Source organism: Emydura macquarii, unplaced genomic scaffold (genome assembly GCF_026122565.2).
Source record: "Emydura macquarii macquarii isolate MOO-44397 ecotype Brisbane River unplaced genomic scaffold, CSIRO-AGI_Emac_v2 contig_450, whole genome shotgun sequence".
NCBI lineage: Eukaryota > Metazoa > Chordata > Testudines > Chelidae > Emydura > Emydura macquarii.
In genome coordinates, this window is record NW_027130587.1 from 6,538,973 (window position 1) to 6,560,761 (window position 21,789).

At 43.2% G+C, this 21,789-nt stretch overlaps 1 protein-coding gene across 2 annotated transcripts in view; it reads left to right on the top strand.

Moving 5' to 3' along the window:
• Positions 1 to 21,789, top strand: part of SPNS2 (SPNS lysolipid transporter 2, sphingosine-1-phosphate) — a 151,948-nt gene that overhangs the window by 28,879 nt on the left and 101,280 nt on the right. For both annotated transcript variants that reach the window (XM_067537879.1, XM_067537880.1), the window contains exon 2: positions 9,709 to 9,774. In XM_067537879.1, the coding sequence (XP_067393980.1) occupies positions 9,709 to 9,774 (66 nt within the window). The remainder of the gene's footprint in view (positions 1 to 9,708; positions 9,775 to 21,789) is intronic.

Genomic DNA, 21,789 nt, shown 5'->3' on the forward strand with positions numbered 1-21,789 from the left:
AAATCTCCAGGACCATCACAACTGACTCTTAAGCTTTGTTGTCCTCCTGTTTTTTGAACAGATTCTCAATCCGCTGTTGCAATGCCCCTGAAGGATTACAGCACTGATTCCTGAGGCACCTGACTCACTCTGATCTGAACTGGATTTTGCTTGACTGGTCTGCTCAGCACTCAGCTCTGTATTACTCAGTGAAGCTGCTTTCTAGATATGCTGTGGTGGGTGTAAAGGGATCTCTTTCTTTGTGTTGTGATGAGAAACATTTGTAGGCGCTCTGTTGCAAGGTCATTTTGTGTCTGTGTGTGTGTGAGTGAGTAATTTGTGGAGGAAACACTTATTTTCTTGTAGCAGCCACATTTGATTTTGTCTTGTTAATTTATTTGATTAGAAGCTTGCAATGTGGTTTCAAAGGCAAAAGCAAACATCTCATCAACAAACAGTGTTGCACCAAATAGGAGAAGCTAGCAAGCAGTTTTACCGCCATGGTATTGGGTTTTAAACTGGCAAAGCATGTTTGTCTGAGCCTCTGTGGAGATAACAGAATCATAGAAATATAGGGCTGGAAGGGACCTCAAGAAGTCACCTAGTCCAGCCCCCATTCATGTTGAGTCAAGATAAGATATACCTAGACCATTCCAGACAGGTATCTGCCTAATCTGTTCTTGAAAACAACCATTGATAGAGATTCCCCAACCTCTCGAGGTAACTGGTTCCAGTACTTAACTATGCTTCTAGTTAGAAAGATTTTCCTTCTATCTAACCAAAACCTCCCTTGCTGCAAACTAAGCCAATTACTTCCTTATGGTCATGGAGATCAACTGATCACGTCCTCTTTATCATCTTCTTCACGTGGCTGATGTAAATATAGAGCAACAACTATAATTTTGCATTCAAATGGTTAAGCCAGAAAATTGCATCTGCAGTAGCAGAGTGTATTGCTGTGATGCCTCCTTTGTACTTGTGAATTGGACACTGAGTTGTTATATTTTCCACAATCTGTTCTCAGTGACTATAGCTGCACACTGGAGTGTCTTCAATTTTCCATTTGTGCAGCACGTATCTGCATCTGCCATGGTTTGAGCGGATGCTGTTTAGGGTTGCCTTTGAGCTTCGTGGGAGATTGAAGCCAGTGATCTTCTGCGTTGGGTCTTTTATGAGGTGTTTATTTGTAACATTTGTAAGTTTTGGTGTAGTTTTGCTAGCCATTGGAGTCCCCTGGGACCTAGTTGATGAAGAAATTCCAGGTGGATACCATCTCCACTGGCAGCCTTCCCTTTCTTCATTGCAGCTAACCCCTCTTTCTCTCCATCTATGCTGACGGCGATGAGGTCTTGTGGAGGAACTGAGGTCATTGTCCAATGTGGCTGATGATGGATCTCTCACTGGACGTTGTTGTGGAGTGGTCCTTTTGTGCTCTCCACCAATTTGGAGGCTATGGAATTGGGCCGGACTTTTAAGGTTTGATATTCAATCAGATTAGCAGCTCCGAGACGTCATAGTAAGGCCCAGGCATGGCAACTAGAGTGTGTGAAGTTTAGACCTTCAACACACTCAGACAGATGCTAGCGGTGGACTGAGTCTAGAGACTCTATTAGGGCCTTCGCAACCAGTGGGCTGCCCAACTGGTTGTAGTGCTGGTGCAGTTCCTTGGGTCTCTTTTGTCCAGCAGGGAGTGTATTCTTCCCAGAAACCCCGGGGGATATTCTTCTTGGCAGTGGCAGTAAGGAGGCCAACAAACCGGTGATAACATTCTGGTGTTGCAGGGATTTGGATCACCACGTTTTCGATGGCTTTCTTATAGTAGTCCCAGTCGGCTTTGGCCAGCTTCCACAGAAAGAGTCATTTCAACAACATCATGTGGATTTCACTGCTGACGTGTGTTGGCTGTTGGGGAAGTTGGGAAGTATTTTTGCAGGATGCATGAAGCCTACTCCCGTGTTGATCTTTGGAAACAGTGGTGAGGTCTGGGTTGTAATCGTGTTGCCAGTGAACAGAGTGGAAAGTTGCTCGCTGTTTGGGAACAAAGACCAGTTGGACATCCAGTCCATGAGGACATCCAGTGTGGACATCCAGTCCATGAGGTCTTCACCATTGGCTTCATTTATTTCATAGCCTCACACAGTGTGGTGGCTGTTAAAATCACCAATGTATAGGGCAGAGATTGGTGCATTTGGGAGCATTGGTTCTGGTCATTTTGAATTAGGGGCTTTATACACATTGATAATGTGCAGTTCCCCATCCTATGGCGGTGGTGTAGATGGCTTCTTCTGTGTGTGTGTGTGTGTGTGTGTGTGTGGTGGGGGGGGGGGAGAGGAGGAGGAGAGACATCAAAATCCGTGATGGTGTTCCTCTTTATAACAGCCCTTAACATATTTGCACACTGTTATCAGTTTCCCTTTCAGCTTTCTCTTTTCTAGATTATGCATGCTCAGCTTTTGCATCCTTGCTTCATAGGTCATGTCTAGAAGATCTCTTAGAGCTGTTGTTTTAAACCTTTTCCTTACCAGCACATCTCCTCCCATTCAGCAATATGTGAAGGGCAGGGTGGTTGCAATGCTGGCACTGGGAAAGTGATCCCCAGGTTGAGAACTCCTGTTCTATAGGAGGAAGACATGATTTATAGTCAGGGCTGCCCTCCGTGTCCTGAACAAAGATGTTTTTTGGTCTTAATCCAAATTAAATAAAACCCAAAACTATACACCCTGTCTCTGTTCTCTCCCTCTCCAGTGAATCAGTCTCTCTAGTGCTCATGTACCTCTGTGACCATACCAGAAAGCCAGGACAGTCTTTTTAAACCAGGATTCAGTCAGACTATGAGTGGAACAGAGAAGAGTTTCTTATCCCTTCCCTCTTCCCCTTCCTGAGGAACAGCTTCCTTGTGTATGTGAGAAGATGACACTGTCTCTGACATGCTGTGACATTCTGTGCTGTGTAATGAGCTGTGACCTAGGAGTAAACCTGCCTCTGCTGAATCTTTTTATATGCGTGTCCTTTATAATGACCAGGATTGCTGGAAAGTATTTTTAGGCCGTGCACTCCCTGTTCCTCCAGAACCTATCCAATGCAGTGTTTTGCACACAGTGCAAGTGAAGACAACAATCAGAGGGAAGAAAATCAATTTAATTTCCATGAGCTGCACTTCCACCTTCTTCCTCCTTTTCCTTATATCAGCTGTAGCCTGGAGGGGGAGCCACATGACTAGCTGGGTCATGGAGAACTCATGATTTGTCAGCGGTGGTTCCCCCAAGCAAACAATTTCAGAGTATATAATTTTTTTTTAAGTTTAGGGAAAATGACATGCTCTGGTTTTAGCCCCCAGTGGCTCTCTCCTCCCACACACAAGGAGTGATTGAATAACTCAGTGGAATGACATTGTGTTCTAGAATCTCTCATGCCTCAGTCACTGGTTCATATCCAGCCCAGGTTGGCAGTGTCCAAAAGTTGCAATCCGTTGGTTGCGTTTGATGGCTTACCAGTGTCATCTTTCCAATAGGGGTAATGCTGGGAAAATTGCTTTGATGCCATGCCTGGGATCGATCTGCTCATTGGCAGACACATAGATGCCATTCCCGTATCTGCTTAATTCAGGATTGTAGGGGATGGAGTACGGTTCTGAACATGAGCCCTAGCTTGACACTTCTAGCTATGTAGAGACTGTTCAGCATGGTGAGTTGTATCCTTGCACTCTGATGTCCTTTTAAGACCCTTGGTTTTTTTCAGTGATATACATTTTTAAAAATTAATACTTCTAAAATTAATAGCAACTAAAATTTGCTAATAGGATCTTAACACACAGGTAGCATTTAAATTATGGCTGTTGTGGTCTTTGGTGCATGGCTTGTCAGGCTTATATCTTTTGTGGTGTTTTGAGGTGTCATAGCTTCTCTAACTACATTTTATAGCTCTTTGCTCTATACACAATCTGTCACTGTGCTGTTCTTTCCTCCTTTGGAATTGCTATCGTTTGAAAGGATTAAAACCTGGCGAGAGCATCATTTTGCTTCCAGGAGCAGCCCTTCTCTATAGAAAACCCTGGTACGGTGCTGTAGCCACCCAGCCCCTCCTAGTGCTTAATAAAAGCCGTGCTTCCGTTTAAAATGTCAGCTTGAAGGTTGTTTTGGGGAGAGGAAGAAGGGGCTCTTGTGTGGGAAACCATAATGCCTTTTTGCTTTGGAAATTGTGACTTCGTGGTATTTTGATGTACAGCAGCAGCTCCTGTTTAGTTATAGAGCATTGGTCAGGTGAAGAGCCTAGATTTGAGTGGCTTTAAAAATACGGAGCATGCTGGCCACTTTGGATAGACCTAGTTGCTCCATTTGATCAGGATCACGGTGTTCTGTGTGCAACAGTATAAGCCAAGGGATGGGATAAGTGACCTCACAACTGGGCCCTGGCTTCAGAAGGAGCCACATCCACCTTATGTTCGCACCAGCCTCTTTACCCCTCTGTCAAATGACCTTCCTGCCTTAGTTCAAATCCTTGGAACATAGGAATTGCTATACTAGTCATGCCATGTAGTCCAGCAACTGGTCTCCAATGGTGGCCAGCACCACCTGCTTCAGAGTTTGAAACTTAGCAGTGGGGAGTTATGTGCCACCAGAACAGCTTCTAGCTATCCCCTAAGTCCTTCCTTAAAGTCGGAGATGGACTCATGCTGCAAAAGCTAGATATGGCGTCCGAGGGCGTCCTTTCAGATGCAGGGTTTGGGGTTCAGCTGTTGTAAAGAGAGAGGCAGCCATCTGCTAAGTGGAATCTAGATCTTGAGTCAGGTGTCAGACACCCTGAGATTTTGGAGGCATATGATGTCAGCCTCACTTCTCCATTCGTTTGCTTTACCTTGCATTCTTCTGCACTGCTCCCTATGTGTGAAATGCTCATTCCAGTTCTCCCTTTCCTCCTCCAGATCCCTCCTTCAAGGGTCTCTTTTCCCATGATGCCTACAAAGCTCTGATGTCCACTTTAAACTTTTTGTTAGGTGCTCAGATACCACAGTAATGGGCCCAGTAGAATACTTCAGATAAATATAATTGACCTAATTATAATAATCAGAATAAGCATTCCTAGTCATTTCCTCTTCTGGGCTTTGTAATGCATCCTGTCTTCTCTGGGTCTGCCTGTGTTTTGTGCAGCGCCAAGCACACTGTGAGCACTTAAGTGTCTGATTCAGTGCATAAGCATTTGAGGCAGGGAGGCACCATCTTTCCTGCGTATTTGTTCAGGGCTGAGCACAGCGATGGTGCTTGACAAATAACACGCCATAATTATAATAATCATCTGTATAGTGTCGTAAACACATCCCCTACAGTAATAATCCATGGCAAGAGGCCATTTCTCATGAAGGGTGTTGCCTACCTGCTAGCTAGTCACTGGTGTTCCCGCTCCTCCTGAGACACAGAGATGAACTTCCTCATTAGAAAAGCCTTTGTCTGCCACTGGCAGCTGCTTCCTTTCCTCATCTGCATCAGGTGGTGTGCCCCAGCCGGAGGCATGTATGCACAGCTCAAGGAACAACATGATTGTTTCCCGTGGTCCTGGGGTGGGCTCCAGATTATCTCTGCCTTCCCGCAGTCCAGAAGCGCAGCACTGAGAGTGACGTAGGAAAGGGACAAAGTCACTGTGGCTGCTGCTGTTTTTACATGTTTTGTTTTGTTTTTGTTTTTTTAAATCTATCCTCTCTCTGTCATGCCCTGGAATCTTATTAAAGATCTGGGTGAATCACTTATATGTATGCAGATAGAAATAAACAGAGCTGAGCAAAGTAAGGAAAGGAGGAGTGTTTTCCCAGCACAATAGGAACGCACTGAGGAAGAACGCTCTCTCTTCCCTAGAGAGAAACTCCTATCATTCTGTGCATGTGTTACATCATAGGCTCTCTGCTGCCTCCAACTTACTATTCCAAATCCTATATCAAAACATCTGTGCTCCAAAGGGAATACAAAATGGGCTTAACATGCAATAGGAAGTTCATGCCAATTAAGCATGCAACTCTCCGTAAACCACATGAGACTATTTCCCCCAGCCAACCCGGGACCTGATGAGTGTGGTTAGGTTGTTGTATTTCACTAACTAACGGAGAGCCCTCCCCAAGCCTACCGCTCCCCAAAAATGCACCCTGTAGAGCAAGCAAATCCCCTTGCTTGAGAATCAAAAAGGATGTAGACCAACCCTAGATTTTGTCTTTAGATTCAAGTGTAACAGTGACTGGAACTTTAGTATCCATTCAAACCCCAGCCTGATGCAGTTGCTGGTGAGCACACAGCTTTATCAGAAGAGCTTGAGTGATTACAAATGGAGAGAACAGAAAATGAAAATAAATTCTCTCTCTCTCTCCTTCGACTCTTGCTCTACCATTGTCAGAATCTTTTAAAGGGTTGAAATCACTCTCTGATTAAACCAATACTTTCCTATGTAACCAGTGAATCCTGCCGATCTGTTTTACCAGGATGGAGAGGCATTTTTCTTTGGTTTTTGGCACAACTGTTCTATGTTACAGTCTCTAGCCTTCTCCTCAGAGATGGCTGCATTTTAGTTGTGATAACTGTGTGTAGTTTATAGTTTCATCACTTCCAGCTTATAAAGTGCTTTGGGATCCCTCAGAACGGAAAGCATTTTATAAATGTAAACCCAGTGTCTGTACAAAGACCATTTCTTTATAATGACTTGACCTTTTGACTAATGACCTTTTTAATAGGCAGGCTCCATTATAATCCCTTCTTCCTCCTGTTTAGATTTCTGATGTAAATTTAAACCTCTTTTCTTTCTGAGGTACCATTTTCTCTAACATCATATTCTCCTCTCCTCAGTAATGTTTGATATTTTTAATGCGCCTCTTAGGAATTTTAGAAAAACCTGGAGTTAAATGAAAATACATTGCCCTCAGTGTCCCTTTGGAGTCCTCTTCTAAGACAATAGGCTGTGCCACTTGTGATATAAAAGCCCTTCTATATAGTGACCAGCCTATTTTTAGCTTTTGCTTGCTTTACAAATTCTCAGCTCCGAAGGTATATCCTGCCTGCTGATGACCCATATGGCTTTATCATGAGAGAGACTCTTCAGAATGCAGGCTTCTAGCTGCGTGTGGGAGGAGAAGTCAGGCAGTGCCCATTAGAAACCAGCACCAGCCATTCTGAAAATCTTTCCATCAACTTCAGACCAAAGGGAGTTTAGAACTTTGGTGACCTTGACTTGTTTTGTATCCTCTGCTGCAATATCTGTGTGAAACTGGGCTGCAGAGAGCAAGAGCTCAGTATAGACAGGAATAGGTTCAATTTCTGTTGTGGTGGCTGAGCCGGATTGAGTGGTGATGGTAAACTCTGGCGTAGATAAGTAGAGGTGATATTTCTCACCTAATAGGGAACATGGGATGATAATTTACCTTCTTCTTGAGGATGTTGATGGGGTTAATTTTTGATGATGGAGATGAAATTCATCTTTTTGAAGATGAAATTCTAGTCGTACCATTCTGAATGCATCTAACTTGTCTGTTCCCAGATGAGCTCCCACTTATATGAAAGCCACAATTTGTCCAACACCCGAGATTGAACAAAGAGCAGGAGTCACTACATCTTGAGCTGAAGAGCCAGGCTGTTTAGCTGAGGGGTGTAACAGACTTGTATCCTCTTTGGATCAGGCATCAAAGAGAGCATAGAACACACACTACCCCAGTGGGCTACACTATGTAGATGCAAAATTATTTTCATCCATCAGATTCTGCCTGGATGACTATACTCCAGTTATTAACGGAGCAAAAAAAGAATCAGGCAGCAAAGGATGATGGAAGGGCAGGCATGGGCTAAGCCTAGAGAAGGTGAATGAAGAATTGTCACACAGTGGAGGTTTATCTGTGATCCAATAACAAAACAAAAGCTCAGGAAGGTCTGATAGAAATGTATATACCCTGAAATTTTAGAACACAGCAATGCTTTCAAAGCAATTGGAGGCCAGGGTAGAATAATAGAAATAAAGGGAGATGCTACCTCAGGGTAGATGTAATGAAGCTCTGTGTCCTTCAGAGAATTAAAGAAAGGAACTTGTTGTAGGGGCTATGAGACTAAATTATTGTTGATGGGCAGAGACTGGAGTCATTCTAAAACAATTTGAATGCTGTTGTCTAGAGTAAAAGAGGCATTATTAGGTGACCCAGCTGGGACACACAAATAGATTTCTTTCCTCCTCTTGGTTCCCTTTAAAAAAAATTTGTTTTTAATCCATTATTGTTTTCCTGGTACCATCACAGATACTTGTCACTATTCATCTGTCTTTGTTCTTGTTGTTTGGCATGACTCCTGGCTGTTCTGAAAGTTAAGATGCTTTACAGCCAATGAGATCCAGTTAACTCTGCTAGTTGCTTCTCATGGGAAAACGTTCCAGTTTTTTAAAGAGAGGGTTTCCATGCCATTTCCTGGTTTTGGTAGAAGCCACAAGCAGCAATTCCACAAGTTAGGCTATTTATGTGCTGTTTGCTCTCTGGCCAAAACAAGGAAGTGCTAGAAATTGAGAAAGCAAGTGAGTGTGCGTGTTCTAGGTCAGAGAAGTTGGAGTAACTTTGCTTCAACTTTGGACAGGCATCTGTCTATATCTGACCATATAGAACCTCTGAACCTTTGGAGATATTTGCCCATCATAAGTAACTGTAAAAGATTGTGTTGCAACTCAGCCCACCTTGAGTTATGGCTTGCAAAGCATGGTTGGACAGTTTATACTACATCATCCACATGTGCACTTTGCTAAATTTGTGAAGCCTTTATACCCCTGTGCTAGGTGCAGTATGAGAATCTAGATGGATAAGTTAGATACTTCCTAACAAATATACATGTAACACTGTAGTTTTAGAGGGTGGGTGGGTGAGTGATGATGTATTTTGTTCAATAATTTTAAAATAAAGTCTAGTCACTTTTTCTGCTTTTACTAAACCATTGGTTTCATTTCTTTCCCCAAAAATATCAAAAATAAGAATTCACCAGAGCTGGATAAATGTGAAAACCGAGGCTCAGAGAGGGGATTTGCCCAGTCTGACGTGGGTTGTGCCCAGTCTGACGTGGGTTGCCTGTTACCAGTCCTATACGCAAGGTTGCACTGCCTCCCAACAGAGAGTCATTTGAAACTAGTCCCTGGTTTGCATGAAGTTTGTAAACCGTGGTGAAATGTTTGAAGAACCTTGTCTGAGTTTTGGGAACTAGTGTGGTCCAGTGGATAGCACACTAGGCTGGTAATCAGGAAACATGGATTTTAATGCTCGCTCTACCACTGACCTGTTACATAACCTTAAGCAAGTCACTTCACTTCTATGCTTCTCACCCTTTGTCTGTCTTTCCTGTTAGAGTGTTAACTCTTTTGGGCAGAGAGATTCTCTCTCCCTGTGTGTCTGCACAGCACGTAGTGCAGTGGGACCCTGATCTCTGTTGGTGCTACTGCAACACAAATAATAGATAAGGAACAGGGCTAGGCAAGCTTCTCATGCATATAGATTTCATTGTGAATATTTTGCACTCTGTTACCTGCTGACCATTGTTGATAATTTAATTGCCTCCTGACTACCCCAAAAGTAACATATGCGCAGGAAAGAAGAAGCCAGTGCACAGGTTTTGAACATCGTTGCGTGTTGTGAGTTGCTGCAGGCTGTGCAGGCCCTGCTGCTGCCTCAAAGCCGCATATCTCTGCTGTGCATTCTCCAGGACAAGGGCACTGAGTTTCTTTCCATTTTCTCTGCAGGTGTATTACTAGACATCCAGCAGCATTTTGGAGTTAAAGACAGCGGGGCTGGCTTGCTACAGACTGGTAAGAGTGTGCATGTTTCCCAGTTATTTGGGGTTTTTTCCCCTTCCTTATGGGGCCTTTTGTAAGGTTTCTTGAGTGAAGGTCATGCTGCCCTTGCATGAACACATTTGCTTTGTTAAATGATAATTGGCTTGCAAAATGTTCCTAACTCTGAGTGGCTGTGTTTGTCTTACAGCTAGCAGTGGCTTTGTTTGCAGCATCCAAATAAACACTGGCATGAGGGTAGGGCGGGTGAAGCCTGCTGCAGCCTCAGCTTTCCAGTGCGATGGCTTGGTGCAACATGGAGAGTGAATGAATAAATCTGTTCACATAGCTTATGGGAATTAAATCAAGGCAAAGAAGTGCCAGGCCACAGTAAGAGAGACAGCCACCTTGACTTGTATTAGGGATACTACAATATAGGCCAGCAATGGCCTCAAAATTCAACTGAAAGGGAGTGGGGAAATGGTATTCACCACTTACGGTGTTGGGTCAAGAACACGCGGAACATGTGATCTCATAATCATGTCACAAGGTAGCTCATTGATATGAAACCATTAACTTTATTGATGTAAATATGGCCCTGGAAACAGCAGAGAGTGTTAACAGCCACTGCACTGACTTAGCTGAGCAACCCACTGGGTTAGTTGACAAAAAGACACATTTGACTTTCAGCCACTAATGTCAAGCGCTTTTGTGCTTATGTTGAAGGGAGGAGGACTGTGAAAATCTAAGTGTATTTCCTTATTGTGTTGCAAACAACTGCAGACAGATCTGCTCAACCCCAGGACAAACCCTGCTGTTTAGACCTCTGAGTGTGGTGTGGTCTTGATTGACACCTCGGCCGAGTGGCTGAATTTGGTGAATTTGGCAGCCCCCGATGGGACGGTCATAACAGAGTGTTTGATGTTTTGGGGAGGAGTTGACACAGTCACAGAGCAAATGTGATATTAGGGAGAAAAAGAGCTGGGTTGGGAAGCTGATGATAGGGTTGCTTGCTGGAGTCCTGAAAGGATAGTGCTACTGCTGTTGCACATGTGTTTTTCCATTTGATGGTCCTGTTCAGGAGTGTGTATATCAATAAACAAGATTCTGTTCTGAGTTTAGATTTTATTCTGATTTTGTACAGCTTTTAGCCCACGGGGGTCCTGGTCTATGACTGGGTCTTCTGGATACCGTTGCTATATAAATAATAATCTATACTAGGACTTTTAAAAAACTTTTCTGTCTCTGGTGCAGCTCGAATGGCAGTGGTGGGAATGCCAGTCTAGTAGCAAACTATGGTTAGGGTGTGCAGGCTAGACCTCAATGGCTCCACTTAGAGAGAAATCCTTGCAACACACTTAAGAGTTAGTGGTGCTTGGCTTCTGGCGAGAATAGCCCTCAGCTAATAAAGTTTGTATTGTAAGAATGAGTTCCTCTAGCATCATGGGTACAAGAGCAAATTATCTATCATGCCTGGCTTGTTATTACTGCACCAGCTGCTCTCCTCTTGGAAAGGCAGAGTTCTGCTAACCCGATGTGAGTGACACATGTCAGGAACAGAAGGCCCGGACTTTACAGATGTTGTTAATTAGTAGTATCAATCAGTTATGCCCAGAGCGGTACTGGGTATCTGTTGGCCCCCCCTCTACAGCAGTTATTTCTATTTATTTATTCTGCTCCAAGGAAGAGATCCTTAACTCACCATTAGACACTTAGCACCTCCAATAAAACATTCTGGTGGAAAATGGCACCCTCCAAAGCAAATATTTAATTTTCATTCCTCTTGCTGGATGAGAAGCTTTGCAGATTATTTACGGGTAACAAGTGTTGGAAGTGCTGGTCTCCAGAAGGCCTCTCATATGTTAATTGCAATAAGTAGTAGTAGTAGTAGTATATTGATTTCTATAGCAAAACAGGGAGGCTGTCTGAAAACACACCATTTAGATGTCACAGCCCTTTCGCGATTTGAGAGATTACTGGTGGAAATGCAAAAGTCTTTGTCAGCAGCCAAATGTTGCTTTGGCAAAGAAATATCTTCTCATTCTTTGCTGCTCTGAAAGTTATTCCCATCCAATGACTGCTCAGTGTCCTACATGTGACACATTGGTGGTTTTGGTCCATTTCTTGGTGTGTAGGGTAACTTTGCACCTCTATTGCACCTCCACTCCAAGGATTTAAAAACACTAAGTCCTGCCATTCCAATTCTAGGTTGAGTAGTGATTTACCCTGTGGGTATTTGTATTGGATTAAGAGGACAGCACACAGAGTATGCAGCTGCTTGCTGAAAGTTAAGGGAGAGCCTCAAGTGATAAGATATTTTTTATTGTCCACATTGTACAAATGGGGACAATTGAGGCATAGTGTTAAAGTGATTTGGCCAGGGTTGCACAGGAAGCTTGTAGCAGAGGCAGGAGTAGATCTTGCATCTCCTAGTCCTGTTCCTTAAACTTGTTACTTCATCCGTCCTCTTCCAAAGAGTGAAAAGGCCTTCAAGATAAAAATATCCTCCTGTCCCCCAGAGGTGGGCCCACCATTTAGTGTTAGGGGTGATGTGGGGAGAAAGGGTGCTCAGCCCGTCCTGTCCAGTGGTTAAAGGGAGGATTTCAGTTTTTGGGATTGTTAGTCCTGCATTTTAATGAGCACTAAATTAATTGAATACTTCGTTAACGTGGAGGAATAAAAATAATATGATGTCCTTTGTTAGTTCTTATCACTCATCAAATAATCAAGCTAATTTCTTATTAAAAAACCCCTTTTAACTGATCAGACAAAATGCCCCAGAAGGTTCTTTTGGGCACGATGGTATTGCAAATCCAAATGGAGGAAGAAAAGAAATCCTCCAAAGACGCACCATATGCTCCTGAGTCATACACTCATCTGTACACGCACACACGTCTCACAAATCACTCCATCTAAACACACCAGAACTGACTTGCTCTCATTCTCAGTCTCTACGCCCAAATGTTTCTGGATAACACAGGAGCCTGGTATCCTGGCAGGAAAGAGAGGAAACCTGAGTTGTGGGTGTTTTGTGCTAATTAGGACTTCATATGCATACCAGATCTGTAAGGTAAGCTGCTTCAAGGAGCACTGTAACTCCTCACGTGGCGAAATGCCTCGAATTCTAATGCCTCAGCCATCAGAATGTGGTAATCTCTGTTAATGAGGATTCGGCGACAGCAAAGGGCACGTTGACAGATGGATCACGATTGCTGCTTGCTCAGTATTTTGAGTGATAGGCATGTAACCATGTCGACCCCAGAACTTCAATTATCTCTTGATGGTGCTTAAATTGAGAGTTGAGCCTTTTTCTTTTTAAAGTGCTACATCCCGTTGGTGCTATATAAATAATACTAATTTGTGCTGAATTGTCCTTGAGGCTTGTGCATGAATGTTGTTCTGTGCGGGTTTTTTATCTTAAGGTTCCTTTCATTTCACACCCGTAGCCTTTGCTGTGCAGAGAGTGGATAAGGCTGGCTGATCTCTAAATGTGTTACAGAATTCCCTGGGCTGGTTGAACCAGGGCAGCTGTGATCAGTCAATATGATTGTTATAACCCATGTCGTGCAAAAGAGGATTCCATAGTGCAGAGTTGTGAAGGAGGTGGGACTGGAAGAGGGCTTAGGGCAGGGAGAAGTTCCTGGAGTTGAAGACTTTTTAAACATCATAAACTGGGGAGGCAGGGGAATGAGATTTATAAAACTAGTTGAAATTGTCATTGTTTCTCTTGTTTTTAAAAAAAAAAAAACGGAATCATTTTTTGAAAATTCAGATTTCCAGGGGCATGTCTACACTGCAGTTAGACACCGGCGACTGGCCTGTGCCAGCTGCCTCGGGTTCACAGGGTTTGAGGTTAAGGGGCTGTTTAATTGCAGTGTAGACTTCTGGCCTTGGGCTGGAGCCCGTGCTGTAGGACCATGTGAGGTGGGAGGGTTCTCGAGCTGGGGCTGCAGTGTGAGCCTGGAAGTCTACATTGCATTTAAACAGCCCTACCCTACGTCTATGGCTACGCTTCAGAGCTTACAGCAGCACCGCTGCAGCGTGCTAATGCAGACACTTTAAGAGAAAGAGCTCTCCCGTTATCTTTGTTACTCCAGCCCCCGCAAGCGGCAGCAGCTATGTTGGCAGGAGACGCTCTCCCACCGTTGGGTTGAGTTATTCACACCTGAGTGACATAACTTATACTGACCTAAGCTATACTATCTGTAGCCTAAATCCCACAAGCCCGAGTCAGCTGGCATGGGCCAGCCGCAAGTTTTTAATTGCAGTGTAGACTTAACCAAAAAGTGAAGCCTGTGCTCTGGCTTGGGGATGAAGACACCCAGTACTCACAAGCCAACCTGTATAATGGGTGCCCTGTATACTGTTCTGTACTGTTGATTAAAAATTTTTTTCTACCATTGCTTCAGGCTCACCCTTGTTTTTTCTGCCTGCTCTCCTTTCCTACCAACCCTGGACTTATTTTCTCTTTACCCTTTTTTCCCATCTCTCTTAAGCAGAACATGGATCTGATGATGATCATACCTGCCTTTTAGGCACTGCTTCCTCTGCAGATCTCAAAAAGCTTTACAAAAAAGGGATAATGATGAGTGCCCATTTTACAGATGGCGAACCTGAGACACAGGGGAGGGAGGGAATTGTCCACAGTAACACAGTAGGCTGGGGCAGAATCAGGAGTAGCTCTGAGAGCCAACCTTTGAATCCACAACGTTTGAACGGATTCAAAATTTGACCCAGTTAGATTCCTTGATGAGCACCATTCTCTTCCAACACTGAACATCTGAGCTCTAAGCATGACAGAGGGAAGGCACGTAAAACCACATGGCAGTTGGGAGCTGTATATGCGGCATTGCAATCTGTTTGAGACTCCCAGTTGGCAAAGGGCTGAGGGGAGGATTCCACTGAGAAGCAGTAACAGTGGCTATCTTAAGGAAGGCTTTGGTAATATCAGAAGAGGAAGTCCTGCTATCCCAAAGCCAGATGGATGGAACAAGAGGAGGAAGAGAAGGGAGTAGTCTGAAAGGACTCATAACAGGAAACCACACTTCACTGTCCTGTATAGAGAGAGAATAAGGAGTCCCACCCTTGAATCCTGTTCAGTTGATAGCTTTCCAGGGGGTGTTTGTGATGGCGGGTGTTGACCTGAGGCTTGACCTGGGCTCATGTTCCCCTGTGATGAGCAGTTTGCAAAGTGTCTGCAAATCTGCCTTCTCCCACCTCCTGAGAGTTGACTCAGCAGATCCATGCAGAAATGTGGGCAGCATTAAATAGGTTCCAAGGCTGCAAACATAGCCATTTAGGTACCTTGTATTCCTACCAGCAAAGTGAGCATGAACTCGGGCATGGGGTATCTGTGGGGAAGACTAGTCACAGATTTGACTTGGTAACCTCGGTGGTGGTTCTTTTAACTCCCCCTCCCTCCTGCTTCCTGGTTGTCATCTGCTCCTGGAGTATGTCTTCCCTCTACCGACGCTGTTTCCCTACCCCTCCTGGTTGCAGTTTGTCTGCATGCGTGCCATATACAAAGAACTTTATGTCCAGAGGAAGCTACTACTGATACACTAGATAAGATGGATCCACAGCTTATTTTTTCTCTCTGCCATGCACTCCCACCTGCATAGGTAACACCTTTCCATCTCCCACACCTGAATCAGCTCTTCATCTCTTTCCTTCCCCCCAGTCTCTATAGCTGTCCTCTCCTTCACCCTGTTAGGACAAGGAGCTTGTCTCCTGGCCAGCTAGCTTCTGCCAGTAGCTCATGCTTTTTAAAGGAATGGGCACTGCACTCTTCTGGGTACCTCCTGCAGCAGAGCTCCTTCCAGAGTCATGGCACCCCAGGCAGCTGCATATCCATCCTGTGCCTTACGCTGCGCCTACCCAGATGGTGGAATAGAGCAGTCCGCTTTGCAATTGACCCCTTTATTTGGGACAGCAGACTGCATAGCCCCCACTGCACCCTGTGACATTTCAGGGCAAACCATCCCACCGTTGTCTTCCCAGCCAGTTGAGCACTTGCAACTCCAGGGTGACCTCCGTGGAACTTGAGGGTGCCTAGCACTCTGCAGGATTGTGCTCCTTTTGTGCTGTGAGGGCTCTTGTTATCATGACTTCAGCATAGGAGAATAAGGAATAAACTGAGGGATTTTTATCATTTTGTCATCCCCATGTATTCCCCCCTGCCCCCCGGTGCCGTTTTATCTGTGCTCCCCCATCATTCTACACCCTGACACTATTCTGGAGATTAAAACCGAGCTGTATGGACCAGTGCCAATTTAAGCAATAATGATTAAGAAGCAAGTTGTGCATTCAAATAATGTGTCTAGGTTAATGTTTGGGGGCAGGGAGATGTGGCCTATGTCTAAGGTGATCCTACTCTGTTATTTAACTGCTAAGCCAGTTCATTATTTCAAGCACAATGTGTGCTGAAATGGGATTAAAAAGACTCTTTTAGGTTGGGAAGCATAGGGCTGTTGAAGATGTTCTTTTGTATCTTCCCAACCAGTATCAATTCCTAATGACACTTTCACATGTACAAGGGTTAGCAAACTGGCTCAGGGGTCAGCAAGTGAATACAGACTCTTACAGACTGAGGTCACTGGTTGAAATTCACCCAGTCACCAGTAGACAAAAGTGTTGCGTTCAGACTGTTTCGTGGCCCATATGGACTGACATGAATCTCAATCCATTTCCTAATACAGGTGCCTCTGCAGGAAGATGCTGCAAAGAGGTCTAATGGCATGAATATTGAGCTGCCTACTACCTCTCCAAAGAGACCAGGTGGGTGAGGCAATATCTTTTGTTGGACCAACTTCTGTTGGTGAGAGAGACAAGCTTTCAAGCCACACAGAGCTCTTCTACAGGTCTGGGAAAGATAAATGGAAGGTGGAACAGATTGTTTGGCATAAATAGTTAGCACATATTCTAAGGGACCATTTAGAGTGGCCTGGTAATACCTCTACAGTCATAGGACAAAAAGAGGGCGTTAGGGGCACAGGATGCCTTATTACAACAATCTGTAACTCAGTAACCCCATCTGTGTGGCTTGAAAACTTGTCTCTCTCACCAACAGAAGCTGATCCAATAAAAGATAGTACCTTATCCATCTTGTCTCTCTAATATTCTGGGAAAGACTTGGCTACAACTACACTGCATGCTTCCTTTCTAGGCAGTTCTTTACAGCTCAGGATTGGGGCCAGATTGAGGAAGTCTGATGCATGAACTGATTACATGACACCAGCATGTCTTCCACAAGAATTTGTGGTCCTTTTTATTCTCTTGAATAGGTGAATCTGACCAGTATTTCTGATCTAGATGCTTGCAAAAATAAATAACTCAAACAAAAGTCTCTTTAAATAAAAAAATATTTTTACATTTTGTTTAGAATCTTTGAAAATGTTCCCATTTTACAAAATAAAATTGTAATGCTTTGGACATTTGCTTAAAAAATAGGACAATATTTAGTAAAAACAGGTTAATTTTCCCTTGTTTGTTTCCACCCTCCCTCCCCCAAAGTTAAAATCAGCCTGCATTTAAAATATGCACAGTGTAAATTTGTTCATATTTGCAGAAGTTTTTATAAAACCCTAAATGTCTGGGTTGCAGAGTGACAGCAATACAGGCAACTCATTCCTTTCTGAACTATTCATGCCCTGTATTTATAATACACTGTGCTGTATATGTCTGCTTGGCAATTGCTTACATCCTGCTTATTGAGAACGAGACGTTTGCTCTTGCATAAAGCAACTAAACAATACAAATATTCCATTTCCCACTGTAAAAGACTTGGATGAAATCCCAGAGTTTGAGGAAGATACTTGAGGGTAGACAGGCAGGGTATTTTAAAGTGGACATAAATAGCATTAGGGCTTCTGGTGGAATGGTAAGTAACTACTTCTCCAATTTCTGTGTGGTGGAGTCTCTCTCTCTCTCTCTCTCTCTCTCTCTTTTTCAATAAGATCATAAATAAGTTAAGCGAATATAGCACTGGTGAGTGGTGCTGGATTGACAGCCCTGCAGAAGGAGGTCCTAGATTTAGTAATGGAACCAGTACAGCATGGTCAGTGGTAGTGCAGGCTTCCCCTTACAACATGCAGGCAAAGTGCCTGTCATAGCATTATAGAGAGAGCAACACTAAGAATGCGTTTTCTCTAGGAAAAAAGGTAAGTTCTTACCTTGTGTTAGATACCACTCATTAGCAACACAGGGTAAAGCCCTAATATAGACAAAGCAGTTTGTCATTTTCGCACATGAGCAAGCCAAGGTTAAGACTATGTAGAAGCCTAGTATTCATCTCAGGTTGTCTTCACTAGGATTTGTCTTGTATTGCTAACACGTGGTAACTAACACAAGGTAAGAACAAAGTTTTTTTTCTCTGAGTTAAGACAAGGCTTATGAGTGAAAAGGCTATTGACTTTGCATTCCATCCAGTCAAAGGGCTCTCTGACCAGACTGCCAGTTATAATAGTGCAGATGTGGGCCGACTAAAATAGGATACTAATTACTTTTCCTGTAACTCACTGAATCACCTTCAGGCTCCAGTTTGGGAGAAGGGTTAAACACATATTTAAGTCCCACTGACTTTGATGGGATTTAAGCACATACTTTAAGCATGTGCTTAAATGCATTCCTGAATCAAGGCTTCCGATTGCAATGACTTCTTTGTTAACATCTGGGCTACATTCGAACCAGTCATCTGTATAGAGACTATTTGGCATGGGTGCAGATCTGAAAAAAAACAAATTTGTTTTGGGTCAGCCCTAAATGAAAGTGTTTCAAAGGTTTTGGTGAAGTGAAATGTCAAGAAAACTTTCATTTCAGGTGGACCTGAAACGTAACATTTCAATTTCAACGTTTTACAACTTTTTAAAGTGTTTGTTAGGGTTAGTTTTGTTAGGTTTGTTTTTTTAATAAAATTGAATGAAATTCTGAAATAAAATGTCTTTCTCGAATGAAAAATTGGAACATTTCATTTTGGGAAAGCTAAAACAAACCATTTTGACATTTCCAAAGTGTTTCTCCTTTTATTTTCCTGATCCAGGCCTTTATATGAATTAAGACTGAGAAGAATACAACTAAAAAAAACAAGAGTTCTGTAGCACCTTAAAGACTAAGGTGCTATAGGACTTATGTTGTTTTTGCTGTATACAGACTAACATGGCTACCCCTCTGGATGAATATAACTGTTGTCTATGGTACATTTCATTTACATAGTGTGTGTCACCTCAGGGAATCCTAAAGCCCTTTTTTTTAGGCTCTTATTCTTTCCCCCAAAAAATCCAACACAGAACAGTAGGTTTTTTTCTGTCCTAATTTTTTTCACAATAATTCTCCCATTTTCTCAAAGCCCAATCCTGCAGTTTTGCACAGCAATCTTCAAGGTAACATTGTGATGTGAAGAAACTAAGGCTTATTTGGGCTTAGATCTTATGACAGGCAGGTCAGGCTTGATCAGTGATTTCCAGTCAAATCCAGTGTGGTGCGGATGGCGGTGCTGGTGGTAGAGATGGCATTTGATCCAATAGGTGTCATTCTTTCCTCTGATTTACTATGGATTAAGCAACCCAGCATAGTGTCAGGAGCTCTGTGATGCTGAAGGTGGTGTCGTTCTGTGGGATGTAAAACATGACTGTCCCATTGCATTGACAACTAGTAGTCACTGATAATACCAAGGCATTTTTTTTGCAGTCACAGGAATGTCCTGTCCATATTCCAATTTGAGCAACAGTTTTGCTTATCTAAAATTCCCCTTTTCTTTTCAGTCGGATATGGTGTTCTTTGGCTCTTACCCTAAACTATTGTGTATTGTTGCTGTGTGCTGTGGATGTGTTCTACATTAGAAGTGGCTGCATTTCAGTACGAGGTGCAGCAGTTCTTGACACACGCACAGGTGCGTACGTGCACGTAGATTTTGTATACACACTATAATTAAAAGATGTGTCCATTTTTCAGACAAAGATAGCTGGGGACTTCAAAAATGAATTCAGTGCTGTTGGCCAGAGCAGTGTATTTAAAAGTGAGCATCCTCCTTCTCAGTCTTAGCAGTGTTGTTAACCTATAACACTGGTTTCCAACTTGCAGTAATAACATGGAATTGCATAAAAGATGCATTGCCGTAGCAGTTCAGGAGGGATTTCCCCCCACCTTTACTCACACTCACCCCACCCATTCTCACTTTCTGAAGCTCGTAATCCGGTGTGCTTTGTCCTTGCTACGAGAGGAGACTAACAAAACTGCATTGATTTGGAGTACTGTACATATGTGAAATGTGTATGAGAGAGAGAGAGAGCTATCCCCAAGTGACTGTCTAGGTGAGACCAATAGTAAAATATGCTGCTGATGATAGCGAGGAGCCATTGTATTTCCAGTGTAATTAGAGAGCAGTCACCGTTCAACCCCAAAGGAAATGAGCTCTGTGTCTCGCTCGCTTGCTTGCCTTCGTTAGAGTTATTGTTGCTGGGTTTGTAGTTACTCATGTGTAATGACTGGATACAGGGAATGAGCTATTAAGGTGAGAAGCGTTGTTATAACAAACTAATACTCCACAGGATCTATGGTTGTGCTGATTGGCCAATTTCCCTTGGTTTATTAACTGCGGTTTAGAAATACCTCATACGCAGCATGAGACGATTCACACCCAGATGGAATCAGCATCTACATTTACGATTACAGTCGCAAGCAGAGTGGGAGGCAGTGGACCTCATGCATGGAGCACTTAGTTAGGACTCAGGAGGACCTGGGTTTTATTCCCAGTTTAGCCACTGGGCTGCTGGGTGACCTTGGGTAAGTCCTTTCCCCTCTCTGTGCCTCAGTTTACTCATCTGTAAAATGGGGATAATGATACTGGTCTCGTTTGTGTAAACTGCTTTGAGATCCGTGGATGAAAAGTGCTATAATAAGACTTAACTGGTATTATTATAATAGGTTATGTCTAATGTCCCCCCTCCTCTATTGTTGTCATTACTTACACTGACTGCACCTGGTTGTGAAATGTTCTTTGTTCTTGTGAAAAATTTAAATGAAAAAGTTTTTGTTTTGGTGGAAAATTTCTTCAAAAGTTTTCAGGTTTTCATGGGACCAAAAACGTTTTTGTTGTAGGGAATTGAAAAGTTTCAGATGGAAACTGAATGCGGAAGAGTAAGGTTGCAATTCCCCACCCCCCCTCTGTTTTTAGCTGCCAAAAGGAGGGAAATGTTTTGGTTTCCATCTAAATTGTTTTCATTTGTGGCAGCTGAAACCAAAAAACTTTTGGGTTGTTTATGAAAACCTGAAACATTTAATCAGAAATGTACATTTTGCATGGAAATGTCAGTTTTTTGGGGGGAAGGCGGGAGCTATTTTTCATCATCATCATCCAAAATAAAAAAGTATTTTGAATGAAAAATTTTGGCCACTTCTTTCTTCCCATCTTTTCTCTTTACCTTTTCATCCAACACTTTTTTTCCTTGCAGAGCCAGCATTTATTGTGCATACCTTTTCAGCTGTTCCTTCTCATTCCACCTCTCAGTTGAGGGTTACTCTGAGCTGTGGCACTCTCATTTGTTCTCTTGCGGTCCAACAATGTTTAAGTGATAGCACTAATATTAATCTGATAATCCTGCAAAGACTTGCCCGAGACAAATCAGAAGTTGTATTAATAATTCTTCATCAATCTTTGTGGAGATAAAAGATGCAGTTTGAATGGATGGCTATAATGGAACACTGATGGAAAGGGATAGGTGTGGAGTTACGTTACAGACAGAGTAGTTAGGGTACTGTACTGGGCTCAGAAGAAAAGGGCTCTCTTCCTAGTGTGGCCACTACTGGTCTGCTGTGTGACCCTGGGCAAGGCACTTCCCCTCTCTCGCCCCCTCCCTGTCCTTGCCTCTTTGTCTATTTCGATAGTCAGTTCTTTGAGACTGGGCAGTATCTGGCTGTGTACACAGTGCCTAGCACTTTGGGGCTGCAGTCTTGGTCAGGGCCTCTTAAATATTACTGTCCTACAAATAACAGCAGATTACGAGTTGTATTTGACTATGTGGTCTCTGAGTGTATGTCTACACAGCAAAGAAAAAT